The following is a 17,205-nucleotide window of genomic DNA, read 5'->3' on the forward strand; positions in this document are numbered from 1 at the left end:
GAATATACAATATATTCCATAAAATAATATCTATGATAATAGTAATAGGCAAGACACAGTTTTAAAGATTTAACATTAAAATTGACTTAAATTACAAATTTTGGCAGAAATTTAGTCGAATTCAATTCAACATTGATAATGATAATGAAAAGTTTGACGAAGTTAATAAAATTAGTAAAAACTGTTGGGTTTAGCATACACTCAAACGTGATTTGCTGACCATTGAAATCATTAGGTTCGATCAATTTTTAGTCATCAATCTAATTTTCTGTTGAAGTTTACGTCAATTTTAAGTCGGATTATTGACAATAAGGATATAATCTCCTTAATGAAATGCCTTTCATACTAAAACAATTTGCCCCCCCTTGTTAATTAAACTCTCTTTTGCTTGATTCAAAAGATCTTCCCTTTCAATTTTACACCCAAAATCAGACTCAAATGGAGAGGGACTAAATTTGCATCATAATAAGAGATTGCCGGTAACATAGGTACATACAGAAAATGATCATCAAATATTTTTATTTTAGAAATAAAATGATCGAATTTTAAAGATCAAAATAAAATAAATTCTATAGAAATAACGAATGCTCAAATGTATATACTCAAAGCTAATATTATAAGTATTATAACCAATACAAACTTAAAACACCATATAATATAACTACACGGATTTAAACACTCAGGACAAAGAGCTAATCACTTCTATAATACCGTATTATAGCTCATTAGTCATTACAGCAAACTTATCTAGGTTTCGGTTTTACCAAAACCTTGAAGGAATTAGTATCACTCTAGTTCCTTCCCGTTGAAATCCTTCAAGTACGATAAACCATCAAATTTATTACCATTCCAAGATTAACTTTGATCTATTCCGATGACCCTCCAGAGTCATATGCACACATTCACGCAACCGAGAAAAAAAATGAAAAAGATAATGCAAACTCATTTCCGCAAAGCATCTCCTAACCTAGATTCAATGTAATACATATATTACGACACAGCTGAAGCAACAAAGCAGTTACCACCAGTCATCCGAGTTAGATGATTGAATTTTGTTTGCAGACAAGTATCAAAATCGGGTGTCTTACTCAATCATCTTATCAGGATTGAACTTTAAGGCCTCGCGCCATATGAGATCCTTTATATCCTCTTCATCCAAGGACGATTGCTCGAAATCAAACTGAAAAGGTTTTGAGCAGGTAGGCTCCTCATTGATCTCATGAAGGCTCGCTAAATATGGATGATTCAATGCCTCATCAACTGTTGGTTCACAGAAATGCCGATATATTTAGGGCTTAGATAGCAAAATTTATATTCGTGTACTTGCAGACAAAATTATCGAGTAATGTGGAGAATATCAACAGCATACCTGTTATTCGCTTGTTGGGATCAAATACAAGCATCTTTTCAGCGAGATCAAGCACCAAAGGAGACACATTTGGAAATTTGTCAGAAAATGGCCGTTTTGGGACATGTGGTAACTGTTTTACATACTTTTTTGCACTATCACTCCTTAAAAATCCAAGGTCGGAATCTTCAGGTGAGCCTAGAAGCTGACATGATTTGGCAAGAATATTTATCAGAAACATAGATCCAGCGCTAAAGTTTAGCATACTTATCACCATTTTTATAATGCATACACAGACATATACTTCTACATCATAAGACTGGTCCACTAACAATCACAAATTAATATAAATATAACCAAAAAATATTTGCAACACGTAATTTGTTTTAGAGATATTCAAGCTTGAAAATGCCATTTTGTAATTCCAAGATTCAAAATTAAACTATTACTATCACCTTAACAAACATCAAATACAGAAAATAAATTACATAATTCATCCTTAGCAGTCAAAATAACTAATACTGTGAAACAGAGGGAGTATTGATGAAGAACCTCGTTTATGAGCTGTAACTGCTGTAAGTAATCCTTGCCAGGAAAGAGAGGTTCCCTCTTAATGATCTCCAACATGATGCAACCAACTGACCACATGTCAATTGCAGCAGTATATTCTGAACAATTAAGAAGCAGCTCAGGAGCTCGATACCATCTAGTCACAACATATTCCGTCATAAAATCTGTCTCTGCGGTTGTCCTTGCAAGCCCAAAATCACATATCTTTAGGTCGCAATTAGCATTTAAAAGCAAGTTGCTTGGTTTCAGATCCCGGTGCAGAACATTTGCCGAATGTACATATTTCAACCCGCGTAAGATTTGATACAAGAAGTACTGCAATGGAAAATTTCAACTTCATCAGGACAATTTTAAACAAAAATCAGTTGAATCATCTGATAAATGGGGCCACAAGTATAACCATAGTAGCAATATAGGCTACAGAACATATCAATGGAAGAAGCAGGATTAATTAGCCTGTAAAAAGAAGGTAATAACCCTAAGAATGTTGTGCGGAGTGGACACACAAAACCCTGAGTGCATATACTGCCCTCCTATAATCAGTTACATGTCCCCAAAACACCTTACAAAGGGATACACCATAAGTTCTTATTGACGATGTCAGCAATCAATCGCCAATTGGAAACAACCTCTTTAATGCTACAAGCGTAAATTGTGTACATTCGACCCTTCAAACCATGACCTGTCTAGGTAGAAGTCATTTAGTAATATTGGGGTAACAAAATAATGTACTAAAATCAAGGGAGGCAACAAAAAGTATTCTGAATGTGTTCAAGTCTTAAGAAAACAATTTTGAAAGTATTGAACAAAAGGTCTAAAGAATGTGAAACATGAACAAAAGATGTGATAACAAAAAAGGGCCATGAAATGCTCATTGAAGTCTAAAGCACAATCAGTTAAATCTCTAGCCTCTAGGATTTTTATTCATATTGAATGATACTTCCAAACAATTGGTGATCTCAATAGAGGATTCAATGAGAATCACATTATTATGATTGCTATGTATATACTCCATACTATTCATTTTATGCGTCCCAGTTTTGCGCACTTACAAAAGCAATAATTCAATCCTAACTATCTCTAATTCTGCATAATTAAAGCTTATAATAAGTGGATATAAATATAAATTTTCATCGAGACAAATCAAATAGATCTCACTTAACTAAATCTTGACTAGTAGATTACGAATAAGCAAATTAAAAGTAATTGATGAATAGTATCAAAAAAAATTCAAGACACCTAAGTTGAACAAGTAGTAATATATTGCATAGCCACAAAAAATTAATGATTCCATGCAGTTTTTAAATGGTTGAACCACTTCTTAACTTAGAAATAAAAGTCGCGTGCTTTCTCTCTCTCTCCTCGTCAAATAGACCCCTTCAATTGCTTCCCTTATTGCATGGGTCTCTTAAAAAACATGTGTTCCCCCTAGAAGAAGAACTAGAGTACTTAACGAAATTAGGTTGAAGTTTAATCATTAAGAAAGCAGGTCATAAATCTAGATGCCTGTTGAAACAGCTTTTTTAAGTTCGTTTGATTCGACAGTGAACACCCAGATATCTGGATCTAGTTGGCCAAGCAAAGTAGTTCCACCAAGAATATCAACTAAAACCTTAGGCCCTCTCCCTCTTGAATTTTATGGTTAAGTACAAACTCAATATCTCTCATGATGTAGTTATTACGAAGAATACTATTAGAAATGATCCAGGATCTAGTTGGCACAAACAGTAAATCAATTTTAAAGCATAATGAGCTAAAGCCTAAGATACCTGGCAATGATCATCTGTGAGTTCTTGGTTAGACCGGATGATTTGATGAAGATCAGTATCCATTAATTCATAAACAATGTAGACATCATTAAATTTCTCTCTCTCCGGTGGCCGTATGATGTCCCTTATCTTGATAACCTAAAGCAGTCCAACAAATCAGCTAGATATAGGCAGCCTAGACAAAAGATCTGCTATATATGCATTAAAAAATCAAGAAAAATTTAGCATTGCTATTAACTCATATGTTCAATTTTTTACCCCGGAGCCAATACAAAAATTGACACCATAAAACATTGACCTCAAGCAACAGAATAAATAGAACATAATTGCTACATGAAAAATAAGGGGTTGCACAGTGATCAATCTGAGGTAACCCGAGGAAGACAAATAAAGGATGTTATCCAAACGTTAAAGAACATAATAACACTCTTCAACTGCTAGAATTACATTGTCATGGTCCATATGGCACAGCAGTTTGATTTCACGCAACGTCCTTTTGGCATCAATTCTATTGTTGAAAGCATCTGCAATCTTTTTGATAGCAACCTCTTCATTTGTCTCTGAATTACGAGCACAACTGTGATCAACAAAAGATGCCAAACAGATTAGAGTTAAAATTATGGACAAAAAATATGCACATAATAGAAGAACTAATAATTGCTTTATTAGGTAAATTCTATATGGAATAAGTGCCAAGTTTGTTTTCTTTGTTCAATATCGATTTTTTTTCTCCAAAAAAATTCTATATGAACAAAGAAAACATACAGCGCACTTATTCCAAGGTTCCCTTTAGCACACCTTTTCGTTCTTAGATACTTATATCTACTTCTAGCCAATACTAAGCTGTAAATTCTAGATAGAAGCCATTAATCAGAAAGAACTCAAAGAAATAAAAGAAACCATGATACCAAAGCCAAAAAGGAGTCTACGGAACAGCCTAACTAAAACCACTTTAACACAGGAAGAATAATCCAAGAATGATCAACAGTGTCAGTTGACATTCATTCATAAAGGGAGATTTCTCGGAAGTTTTATATACATCCCTCCCTTCCCTTCGTAGATCTTTAACGATTCCACAAAAGTGAGACGTATTGAGTTTTCTGTAACATAGACATGCAAAGATTTGGCAAAAGTTGCTTGGTATCTCTCATCTACTTACATCCAACAGTTAAATTACCAACTTCTTCAAAATTTCAATTAAATTGATAATACGGAGGACAGAAATTAATCTCCACAGAAAAATGGAAGAAAATCTCATGATCCCACAACATCATTAAACTGTTTACTTCAAAAATTGGCTTCTAACACAGTAGACCATCTCTGCATTTGTAGACATCAAAGACACTAAAAGAGTTTTCAAAAGCCAGCAACTAATGTGATACAATTCCCATAAAATCAAGTCCATTTACTTTCATCTTCTTATAACATAAATTATATTGACTGAAACTTTTTGAGGGGTATGCATCAATCATAGGGTCATACTTGTATTGTTGAGCCACCTGTAGTCATTTCTTTCTGAAGCCACATCATCAAGACATATATGTGAACAGTATTTGTTTATACATGAAGATCAATTCACAGAAATTGAAACCTAAAGACCTGCCAAACCCAAAGATGTAAACTCAAATTTTTTATATAAATCCTAACAGTCATAGAAGAGACCCAAAAGTAAAGAACACTCGTCATGCAATGATCACCGTAAACTCAATATATCAAGAAAAAATGTTGCTAACATTTGAGTCCATATTTACCCGCTTAAGGATTTTGAACCAAAAGAGGTTAAGAATCTTACACAAACAATTGAGACTTTTCTAAAATGAACCTCTGCACAATTTTACAATTCAGATTTAACTACTACCCGGAAACAAACTACTCAGCCTTCTCAACCCTTAATCAATGTTCTCTTTATTCCAATCTTGCATTCTTGCTATGGGACTGTCTCCTCCACTCATCTGACACTGTCTACTCATGAGTAACTACCAAAACTTCTTGATAATCGGCCAACATCTGCATTGAATCAAACAGAGTTCCTTTCTTTTCGTCTCAAGCCATTAATCTTTACACCTATATTCACATAGAATTTCAGAAAACTTACTCTCTTAAGTCTTATAAATTCTCTAATAATATTTATCCCCTTAATTTTAGTCCCTGGATAAGTCAAGGATATTGATGTGACTTGCAAGTCCTATGGAAAAGTTAGTAGAGGAGATCTGAGCCTAAGAACCTCCACAAACTGCGGAATGAATACAATTTAGCTGTTCTTGTGAGATGATTTGCTGTATAATATTACTAAAGGGATGTAAATCAGAGACAATCCAACTGTACATCTCATAAGCGAAACAAATTGCATCCACCATCAATACAATAATAACATTGAGAGAATCCCAGAAACGACAAGATGATCACTACAGCCCAATCATCAAAGCACAGGAGAATACTCTATTGACTTCAATTTGAAACCCTAACTACAAAACAGCACCAAACTATAACCTACTTAATATCGTTTAGTAGGCCTTGATATATAAGTTGGTTTATAATATTACTAAAGGATAGTAAATCAGAGACAATCCACTAGTACAGCTCATAAATAATGAAGTCGTTGTGAATTGGATTCATCATCACTAAGATCAATCATAACAACTCCAAACAACAGAATAAATTAATCCAGTGATTTAAATTTAAAACCCTAATTCCAAAACAACGCCAGACTATGATCCGATTGAACTAAGTAATCGGATTTTTGAAATTGAATTGAAACTATACAGAAACAAGGAAGCTAATCATAAAAAATAAAAAAAAATAAAAAAAAATAAAAAAAAATAGAGAACATGAGGAAATGAAAAGAAGAAAATCCAAAACGTCGAAGATGAAATTGATCATCACAGCACAAACAAGAATATAACCTAATAAATTCATGCAAATAAAACATTCTAGTGATTTAACTTTTAAATACCTAACTCCAAAATAACACCAAATTAAAATCCAATCAAACTAACAATCAAATATCATAAATTGAAGTAATACAAATTCAAGAGCGCTAATCATAATTAATATAAACAACCATAGGAAATGAATAAGATAATCCAAATCATCGAAAATGAGTAAAGATGAAGTACAAAAGTACCAAACAATTCCATAAGCGCCACGACCGACAGGTTGAATAGGCGGAGAATACTTAGAAGAAACCTCGAAAAGGTTTCCGAGAATGTTGTAGAGTACATAAGTTCCTCCATGAGTGGGAACTCCTCTGACCTCCATAGCTTTACCTTGGTTCTCCATTTTTTGAGTAATCTATGAGCTACTGAGCTTTAGTAAGGACTGGGAGAGACCGGAGAGACTTGTATAATGAATTTGACGTCGGATTTCTCTTTTTCTTTTACAGAAAATATGTTTTTGAATTTTGAATAGAAAACCCCCTCCTCTCTTTTTTGCAACATTTTTTATTTTTGGTGTTCATGTATTTTGCTTTTTAATGATAATAGATGTATTACGAAAAATCTTATTTAAGAAGATTACATCATGAGTCGGTTTTAAATAAGGTTAAATAGATATTTAATTAATTAGAATACTTATAATACTCTCATTTAATTGCTTAAATTAATATGTTAGTTTGGATAATAAAATTGATATATTGTATATTAAAACAAACTTTTGAATTTAAATTTCTTATATGGTCTGTTTCACCGAGAGACAGTTTCATACAAGAGTTGTTCATTATATTATCATTTTTATTTTCATAAATAAAATCATAAAAATTCATCAGTTTTTAATCTAATTTTCTCATTGCAAGTTAATAACATAATTGAGATACTATAGTAAATTTAAAATGACAACTAAAGCAATCATGCTTGGCTTATTTAAGAAATTTGGGATAAGACTCTAACATTGTTTTTAAGAATTGATTTTGTCTCAAAATTTATTGTTGGCCGATTTAATTAACTTGTTTAACACAAGCATCAACTATGAGGACAACAAGTAAAAAAAAACTACTTAGAATATCTTTTTGAAAAGACTTAAAACATTTCAGCTAATTTAAAACTAATCTATCAAACGCATTTTTACCTATTTGACCAGCCAAAAAAGTTAAATACTAACCAAAAAGCTTGACAAAATGATATTTGCCAAAGACACACCAATGATTTCAGTCATCAACTTATTTCTCTCTATAAATTGTAAATTAAAACAATAGTTAGTTATTCTTGTAAAATTTGTACACCTCAAAACAAAATTCTGATGGTACAATGCCATGGCTTCAATTGCACCAACATTATCAAGGTCCAAGGAGTTTGCTCTATTCTCTAGCCATTATCATCAAGCAAGGTTAAAACAATAGGCAAATGTATGTACTAACAAGTGTAATCAATCTCGGACTATAAATCTGCTCTCCCTGGGTACCGAGGGAAAGGAAATACATCTCGGATGTTGTCGATGCCGGTGGAAAAAAGAATCAACCTTTCAAATCCCAAACCAAATCCACAATGCGGAACAGTTCCATGCCGCCTCAGGTCAAGGTACCACTCATAGGGTTCCAAAGGCAAACCCATCTCGGCAATCCTACAGATAAAGCAAAGATTATCTCTAAGCTAACCTTTGCTTTTTTGGACTAACGTTTAAGGCAAAAGATAATGCAAAACGATTTGTTATTAAATGATAAACAGCAAAAGCCAAAATATGAACATCACTCTTCTCACCTATCACAAAGAACATCGTAACGCTCCTCTCTCTGGCTTCCTCCTACGAGTTCACCAACCTGAAAATACAAAACACCAGGTAGACATAATTACATATATTGCTTCTACATTGGCCAAGAAATAAATAGAGCTGCAGCAAATATCAGAAAGCCAGAGCCCAATTTTACTACACATCATTACTCACACGGCCAATTATAGTCATTTTTGACATTTTGTCCAACCATCTCATATTTAAAGGAACCGTAAAGGTTTTTCAAAAAAGATGAACCGATATTTTTCACATTACAAAGTTGTATAAAACCCGCGTTTTGAGGAATATCTCATGTTTCGGCAGACATTTGGCGTCACTTCCGTTACCGTATCACCGTGTCGTTACCGTATCGTGATCGTTACTGCATTTTTTCACTATGCCTTATTACTTAATTTTTGTGTGGGTTTGTTCAGAACATATGTGTGAGTGGATATGTATGTGTGTATATGTGCGTGTATGTGGATATGTATGTGTATAGTGTGTAAATATACATACACAAGTAACTGTACTAATAATAGAACAGAGCTTAATTTAGACATCTCCAAACAGTAAATGTGGCTATTGATGGAGTACTAATAATAGAGTTCAATAGAGAAATGGTGCTTCATAATCCAGCAAAAAAATGTTTTTGGGGAAGCTAACAACAAAGATAAAAACAATACCTTTGGAACGAGCACATCCATCGCAGCGACAGTTCTTCCATCATCATTGAGCCTCATATAGAACGCTTTAATGTCTTTCGGGTAGTTATATAGTATAACCGGTTTCTTGAATAAGACCTCCGACAAGTATCTGAAGATAAGGTGAAACAATGACATTAGCATCTGTTCTACCAAGTTAAACATGGACACAAGTGTACTATCATGCTCAGCTGCATAGCACAACACAATTTTACTTACTTTTCATGCTCAGTGGCTAAATCTATTCCCCATTCAACTTTATTCTCAAATTTCGTGTCTGTAACTTGTTGGAGCTTCTCCACTGCTTCTGTGTATGTAATTCTCACAAAAGGAGTCGATGCAACCATTTTCAAACGGTCAATTGCATCCTTGTCAAATTTAGCCATGAATTCCATATCATCAAGGCAATTGTCAAGTAAATACTGAGACACAAATTGTATATATGCCTCTGCTAGGTTCATATTATCCTGGAAAATAAATGCAAAGATCAGTCGGTTTTATCAGTAAGTTCCACGCAACAATATTTACAAAGGATTACAAAGACCAATACTACCAAGCACATATGCTCATAGGAGTATAATTTATACCCTCAATAAAGTATATGTATCTTTTAAAACCAAGCATAATAATAAAATTTTCAGTAACATAGATTCAAACCATAGCGTTAAAGAGATTGTAAATCAAAAAAGAAACAAGAAAAAAAATACAAAAACGCTCCAACATTTTAACAGATCAAGTTGTCGAACAAAATGTTAACATATAATCCTGTAGAATATTTCACAAGAATATACAATCAGGTTCAGGATACGCACTTTAACTCGAATTTCGAAACTCATGGGTGCTTCCATCTGTGCTTAACTTGAAAAAGAGCAACAAAAACATTTACAAAAAGAGAAAGAACCTCAAGATCTGCAAATGCTAATTCAGGCTCGACCATCCAAAACTCGGCAAGATGCCTGGAGGTATGGGAATTCTCAGCACGAAATGTCAGGCCAAATGTGTAAAACAAAACCAAGGGCGCATGCATAAGATTCAGCCTGTAGTTGTCCTGAGACGGTCAGGAATGCTTGACGATCAAAGAAAGCTTGAGTATAATCTATCTTTCCATCCTTTTTAGGAAGACCAGGTTTAAGCTTAGCTCGCTCTTCCAACTTTGCAAGATCCTCTTTTGCTTTAGTCAAGATTGCAACAGCAGCAGTGATTTCCTCTTTGCTTGCCTTATCCAACTTCAGTTTCTTTACAGCTTCCCCTTTCACCTGAATAACAAGCTTTGCTGCTTTAATGTCAGCTTCTGATGGAGCTGGATTCCCCTTCAATTCTTTTTCCACCTTTTCGGTCTCATTAAGCTCCCTCACAATCACTAGTGGTGATAATGGGTGTGTGCAAGTACAGAAAACCGTGCTCTTGGAAAAACATATGAGTTGCATATGCAAGTGCATTACGAATTCGAGCAACTGCAGAAATCTGATACGAAGAAATAGTCATGTCACCAAAACATTTACCTAACCAATCACATTAGTATTAAAAAGCGTTTTAAAGAAAATGTAACAAGTTCATTGAAACAAGTGATAATATATTTCAGACACATATAGCTTTTTTTTCAGCTTTTTTTATTTCCACTCAGACACTGTTTGATGATGATTTAGCTTTTTTTTTCCAATATGAGCACAATTGCTCAATCAATAATTACATCCTAGCCTAAAGGTCATCATCATTAATGCAGGCAAATAAAAAAAGGTATCTAGTATCCTTAAGTAACTGCATCCTAGCCTAAAGGTCATAATCAATGACACAGGCAAATGAAAATAGGAATCTACTATCCTTAATTAACTGCAATGCAACCCACCATATTACTGCTTTTTTTTTTGGATAGTCAACCTATTCTAAACAAAACTAGATGATTAACAAGGCTAAGGGTGAGATAGAAGTACCCCTTCGTCCCTCTCAATCTGCTACATTTTCCAATCTGGATGTCGCATTGATTTATTTAATTGCTACATTTCCCTTTTATAAAATTATCCCCACCACTTTTTATAATTGGCATCTACATTGTTTCTTTTAATATCATCCACGTAATTCAAGTTTTTTTACTGATCATCCAAGAAACCAACCAAAAATGAAAAATTGTATCCTAGAATCACATACACACAATTATTCTCTCTTTTAATAACATCCACCAAATAAAATTTTGTATAATTATCCCATGTATCCAACAAAAACTAAAATTGCACTCCTTCCGTCCGGCTTAGTTTACACCTGATTTCTATTTTTGTTGTGGCATTTACTTTGCACCCTTCCTCATTTGTTAATGGTCCCCACAACTTTTTTTTAATCCCATCCACAAATGCATTTACTCTTTTAATCTCATCCACTCATTGCAAAACCCCACTTGATATACCAACTATACAAATTAATATGCTACAAAATCATCCACACAATTCAGGGTTTTTATTTCACAATCCGAACAATCCCACTAAACATTAAAATCATATGATACATCATACATCCTCATCCACTCATTCCTTCTCTTATTCGTTATTTTTATGTAATTATCCCAAAAATTAAAATTGTATACTGCATGTGATTATGCAAACGTAGCAAATTCACAGCAACAGATCATTAAACAGCAATAGCAATCAAGAAAACAACAGCTGTAATACTTCACATAGTAGTAGAAGAAATTACCAAATTAGTTCTAGCCCGAAGATGAAGCCGATCCCTCAAAAACTCAGGAGTAAGACGAGTTTTAGGCAAAGGATAAGTGGCAGGGTCACAATAACCAGATGACAAAACTTTATCAACCCTAAGCTCAATTTTTTGCTTCGTTCCTTCAGGAGGAGTTTTAAGAGTTCCAATTACATGAATTGAAGTTCCAGTATGTATCAATTTCCCCAGATCGTACACAGAAGCATCAACAATTACCTGAAGATTAGCAGCGCAAGAACCGTCAGTGACTTCCAAAAAGGCAAAACTACCTTTACCTTGTTCTTTTCCTGTTCGAACCCAACCTGCGATAACTACATTTTCTCCGGCGAGAGAAGCGCCGCGTCGGCACGGCTGAGGATTGTTTTGATTAGAGTGCGCTTTGAGAAACGAGACTGGTGGAGAGTGGTGGACAAAGTGGAAGATTCCGCCATTGTTGTGCGTCTGTGTATAAGATGATTTAATTCTAAATTGAAATCTATATTATAGTTGATGGGTCAGTTAAGAATGGACTATAGAGTAGTGTTTCATGGTACGATCACAAATTTTTTTTCCCAATAATTGCAATATTTTTTTCATATAATCAATTTATTGTAAATAATTCTTCTAAGACTATAAAAAAATTATATAAAATTATCTTATTTGAAAATTTTTACTTTTATTTTTATTTATACGTATTTTTATAATCATTCAGGTCTAATGCTTATAAGTAGTTTAGCTTTTCGTAAAATTTGGTGTAAATGTAAATATCTTAATTGATTTGATGCAAGTAGCTTGACTAAATTGATTTGAATTTTGTGACATTATATATTTGTTGTGATTAAGAGTACTTTATATATTTATATCAAAGAATATTCATTATATATTTTGAGACTGATTCATATAACTAATTTTATTTTTTTAATTAATTTTTTTTAAAATTATAAATAATCATTTTAAAATTATAAGCGATTATTTGTAACTGATCACTCTAAAGTTATAAAATAAGTGATCTTTAAGATTATAAGTGATCAATTTAAAACTGAAAGTGTATATTAAGTCAGTCCAAAATACAAGTAGTCTCACCATTAGAACTTTTCATTTGAAAATTTGCGGAGTATTATAAGAATCGGAAAATTATTTTCATTCCTACATTTGATTTTATTTCATGCTAAATTAATTCATTAGATACAAGAGGCTTACTATAAACAGAAAATAATATTCATGATCTTGTATATGTCTAAGTGATACGTACTGAAAGATTTATGAGAAAATATATATAATATTATGATATGATCATATTCATTGAAATAAAATCATGATTTATTTCCATTTATTCATTATATTTTTATAAGATCAAGTATGATTTGTTTCTTAATTACTATGATAATTTCCTCTTTCCATCCATTAATATAAATAAATACATTTGGAATATGAACCTCTTAAACAATTAATCAAAGTATAAAAGCAATGGCAATTAATTTGCAAATATGTTATTTGGTTTCTTTTTCTCTATTTTTCACCATGTTAATTGCATCATCAACGGCTAATAACTTAGGTTACCATATTTTCATTTCTTCAATTATTTATTTTTTTAATTATAATGTAGGTAGAGGAAAAGGGTGATAATCAAATCCAATTATTTGTTTACGTTTACTCGTAGAGTCGTTTTAAAAATTTATGGTGTCTTATACGAGCTTTATTATCGTTCTTATAAAGTTATATATTAAATAAATCTACAATTTCCTATTGTTAACAATAAGTGTGCAAATATTTTTAATTGTTCTAAATATAAATTTTCATTAGTGTATTGGATGGCACATAATTTTCAGATTCTTTAGGATTTTAGATGTCATATAATTTTAGGCATATAATTTTTCACTTGGAAGCCTTGTAATAATAAAAATATTCTTTTAGCATTTTCGCTCAAAGTCAGAATCCTTAAAATTCTAAAAATAAATGTAGAAAAATTTTTGTAAACATTAATAACTTTGGATTTTTTGTTTTCAATTAGCAAAAAACACATACCTTTTAATTCTTAAATCTCATATATATTGATGGACGTAGAATATAGGTTCAAAGGGGTGCAATACCAAGCTAATTCCAAAAATAAGTTAAATTAAAATTTTAATACTGTTAAATTTAACTCTTACGAGGCATTTTCTTGAATGACTACTATAATAATAAATTACTCAATAGTGTGAGAGATGACTAGATGAGTACTTTAAGCACAAGTGATGAAATTGAAAAATATTTATAAATTTTGAAAATTTAAAGACAACAATTATTTATATAGTTTTCATTTTATTAGAATATTAGTCGTAATTTTTGCAGTTCTTTTAAAAAAATTTTATAATATTATATTAGTTTATTGCACCCGCCAGCCACAATATGAAAATTTAAGATTTGTCACTGTACAATATAAATCATTTAACATGTGAGTATGCTGAAGTAGTTGGAGGAGGATGTCAAAATTTACAAGCATGTGCAAATACATGTAAGAAATGTGAATACAGGTGAAGGTTCAGTTCTTGCAGCTTGTCTTTTCCAAAGGAAGTGAACAGACTGATGACTATTGTAGATGTTACTTTCTAGAAGGTTCACCTTGTCTTCCTGGTTGTGCTTCTAGAACAACAACTTCCGTTCTACGTCATCAAAATGTTTCATCGGCGACAAAAAAAAAAAAATAAATTAGAGGGATTGAATAAGAAAATTTATCGTTGTGTTTTATTATTTTTAAAATACTTGTTGGTGTTAAAATTAAATTAATATATATAATAAATCAGAAAGAATTATTCGTAATAGAATCAACTTTATTATGTTTTGGATTTCAAATAGTATAATCTTGAGATTATATATATTGGGATCGAACTTTCTATTTAAAGGATGTAAATTTTATGATTACTAGTGTGGACAAGTTAGCAAAGGGGTTTAATTTTATTTTTCAATTTTGAATATATGTGTTTCTTGATTTTTAATATTATGTCAAAATATGAACTTAATTAATTGTTATAAGTTGATGTTAGAAACTTAAAATTTAATTTATATTCAAACAAATACAAAATAAATTTTATGCTTATTGAAAAGAATAAAGTTTGATTGTTAATTATCAATAAATCAATCAATACTTATGAGTATAATTAATATAATAGTTTAATATACTAGCGTCAAAAATTCAAGGATAATATGTATCTATCTCATTAATTATGTTTCCATACTAAATTATAAGAATAACTAGTTACTTACCCGTGCTATGCACGGTATTCAAAAGATTTTGTTATTACAAATTTATAAAATATTTTAAACCAATACTACTAAATTACAAAAAAAAGGGGTTTAAGTAATGAACATGATTAAACAATTATAACACATTTATGTATAAATATATAAGTAACAATAAAGACAATTAAATTGTATAATTTTATTATCCCACAAAAAACTTTTTTATTATTTAGTTATTATACATAAAAAAATTATTATTTAATTATTATACTCTAAAAATCATTATATAATTCATGAATCACATGACTTAGTTTTTTTTGATTATAGACCTCTTCTGCAATGAAGATCTGATGAAAACTAAGAGTTAAAGGACATGCAAATATTAGCAATAACTTATGAACAATATAACTATCTGATTTTACAAAAATAGAATCATGATTTAGCACCAAATAATCCATAATAAATCATGGAATCATGAGAATATTAAAAAAAAAAACGATAAGAATGTGTTTTATATAATTTAATTTAATTTCATAAAAAAATTTCATTATTAAAAATGCAGTTTCATAAAATCAAATTGTTTTAGATGTATTTGATTGCATTCCAATTTCTACAACAAAAAAAGGTATAATATAAAAAACTAATAATAACTTACACATAAAATTAAAATTGTATCAAATTGCAAATCTATTAATCTCTACCTAACAATTAGTGTATTGAAATAAGATGAATGAAGTAAATAAAAAACGTACCACTTATAACAAACAAATAAAATAATAAAACTCATCACTCCTTTATTATCATATATATAAACACCAAAACCAAATCTAGTAAGCCATATATCCATTAAACTTCTCTGATACATACAAATAACAATATGACATAAACAAATTACCACATTTTTGAAATAAAGTTAAAGTGTGAAAAAACTAGTGTTCTTTCTTCTTGTCTTGGAACTTGATAAATATATAGTAGAGTTTATAGAATAATATAAGTTTTACACATTAATAATAATAATAATAATTGTATACTATGTTTTTCTAAGAATTTAATGGAGGTAATCAAGGAACTTGTTATTTGAATTTTGTGGGAATAACCTTCAATTGTTAATTTAATAATACCTTAAACTTTAAATAATAGCTATATTTAGTAAAAATCAATAATGCTTTTATATAATAGCTATATTTAATGAAAACCATGCAAATCTTATTAAGTCTATTAAGCTCATTAAGAGTCACAACATAAATTAAAAAATGAAGTTCTATCATTTATACGAAAATGAAAAGACTTTTATTTATTATAGATATAGATATTATTATTATTATTATTATTATTATTATTATTATTATTATTATTATTATTATTATTATAACAATTAAATTTGGGAACTTAAGATTATAATGACAATGAAGCAAAGCATAGAATGAACTTTTGAGCGCCAAATAATCTTTGATAGCATGACATGTGGACAAAGTTTTCCTGAATTATAATATGTATATTATAAGATTGGTAATTTATAATAGGAAAGATTGGTTAAATATTCTTTAAAGCTGAATAAGATAGATATAAATCAATTAAAATATTTAGAAAAATATGTTAATTATACATGCTCATCTCATGATGTGACAATCTCATATAAGGAAAGTTAATATCTTTTGCATATGAAGAGCATTAGAAACGCATGATTTTATACTTTTATACAACTATGTTTCATAAAAAATTGCAAAAGTACTTAGGTATATCAAAATTTTATACAAGAACAATCTAACAATATCTCACGTGAATACTATATTTGTTTTTAATAGCTACACTTCTCATTATAATCTAAAAGCTTTTTATAGAAATTGTAACTATCTAAAAAATAAAAGAATCTTACTCCACAAGTAGAAATGTTCATTCACTTGGATGTTTAGAGTTACTTAAAAAACAGGTCTTGTGTTTAGTTGTCCACAATAATTTTGAGTCGATTAAAAAACGTGTTTGTGTCTAACTGTCTATATTAATTTTTACATAATTTTAAATTTATTTTGAAATTAAATCAAAGTCAAATTAATATTCCTCTATTCTTTTTTGTTTGTCCACTTTACTTTTTCACGTACTTCAAACTAAATTTTGAGCTTCGATATCTCATAGTACGCATGATAAAAAATCGTAAAAGTTATATATTAAAATTCTATACATAAAGATGAATCAAATAAGATCCCACATGAAT

General features: G+C 30.7%; 1 protein-coding gene and 1 pseudogene across 1 annotated transcript; both read right to left on the reverse strand.

The window, feature by feature from the left end:
* Positions 1-548: 548 nt before the first annotated feature.
* Positions 549-7,091, reverse strand: LOC130806032 (mitogen-activated protein kinase homolog NTF6-like). The gene is made up of 6 exons (XM_057670920.1): positions 6,812-7,091; positions 4,135-4,264; positions 3,688-3,825; positions 1,901-2,233; positions 1,370-1,553; positions 549-1,260 (listed from the first exon to the last, which is right to left on the reverse strand). Exons 1-6 carry the CDS (start codon positions 6,964-6,966, stop codon positions 1,085-1,087), a joined length of 1,116 nt encoding a protein of 371 aa, XP_057526903.1. The 5' UTR covers positions 6,967-7,091; the 3' UTR covers positions 549-1,084.
* A 533-nt stretch (positions 7,092-7,624) lies between these two features.
* On the reverse strand, positions 7,625-12,398 carry LOC130806033 (asparagine--tRNA ligase, cytoplasmic 3-like; annotated as a pseudogene).
* Positions 12,399-17,205: the final 4,807 nt, after the last annotated feature.

The sequence above is a fragment of the Amaranthus tricolor genome, chromosome 2 (assembly GCF_026212465.1).
Source record: "Amaranthus tricolor cultivar Red isolate AtriRed21 chromosome 2, ASM2621246v1, whole genome shotgun sequence".
NCBI classification, from domain to species: domain Eukaryota; kingdom Viridiplantae; phylum Streptophyta; class Magnoliopsida; order Caryophyllales; family Amaranthaceae; genus Amaranthus; species Amaranthus tricolor.

What these genes read in the sequence shown, in the direction of transcription:
- LOC130806032 (XM_057670920.1), bottom strand. Translation starts at nt 6,966, where the DNA reads ATGGAGAACCAAGGTAAAGCTATGGAGGTCAGAGGAGTTCCCACTCAT. An exon ending in GCCATATGGACCATGACAAT is followed by an intron (nt 3,826 to 4,134) that starts GTAATTCTAGCA and finishes GGACTGCTTTAG; the next exon opens with GTTATCAAGATAAGGGACAT. An exon ending in AGTTACAGCTCATAAACGAG is followed by an intron (nt 1,554 to 1,900) that starts GTTCTTCATCAA and finishes AAATCATGTCAG; the next exon opens with CTTCTAGGCTCACCTGAAGA.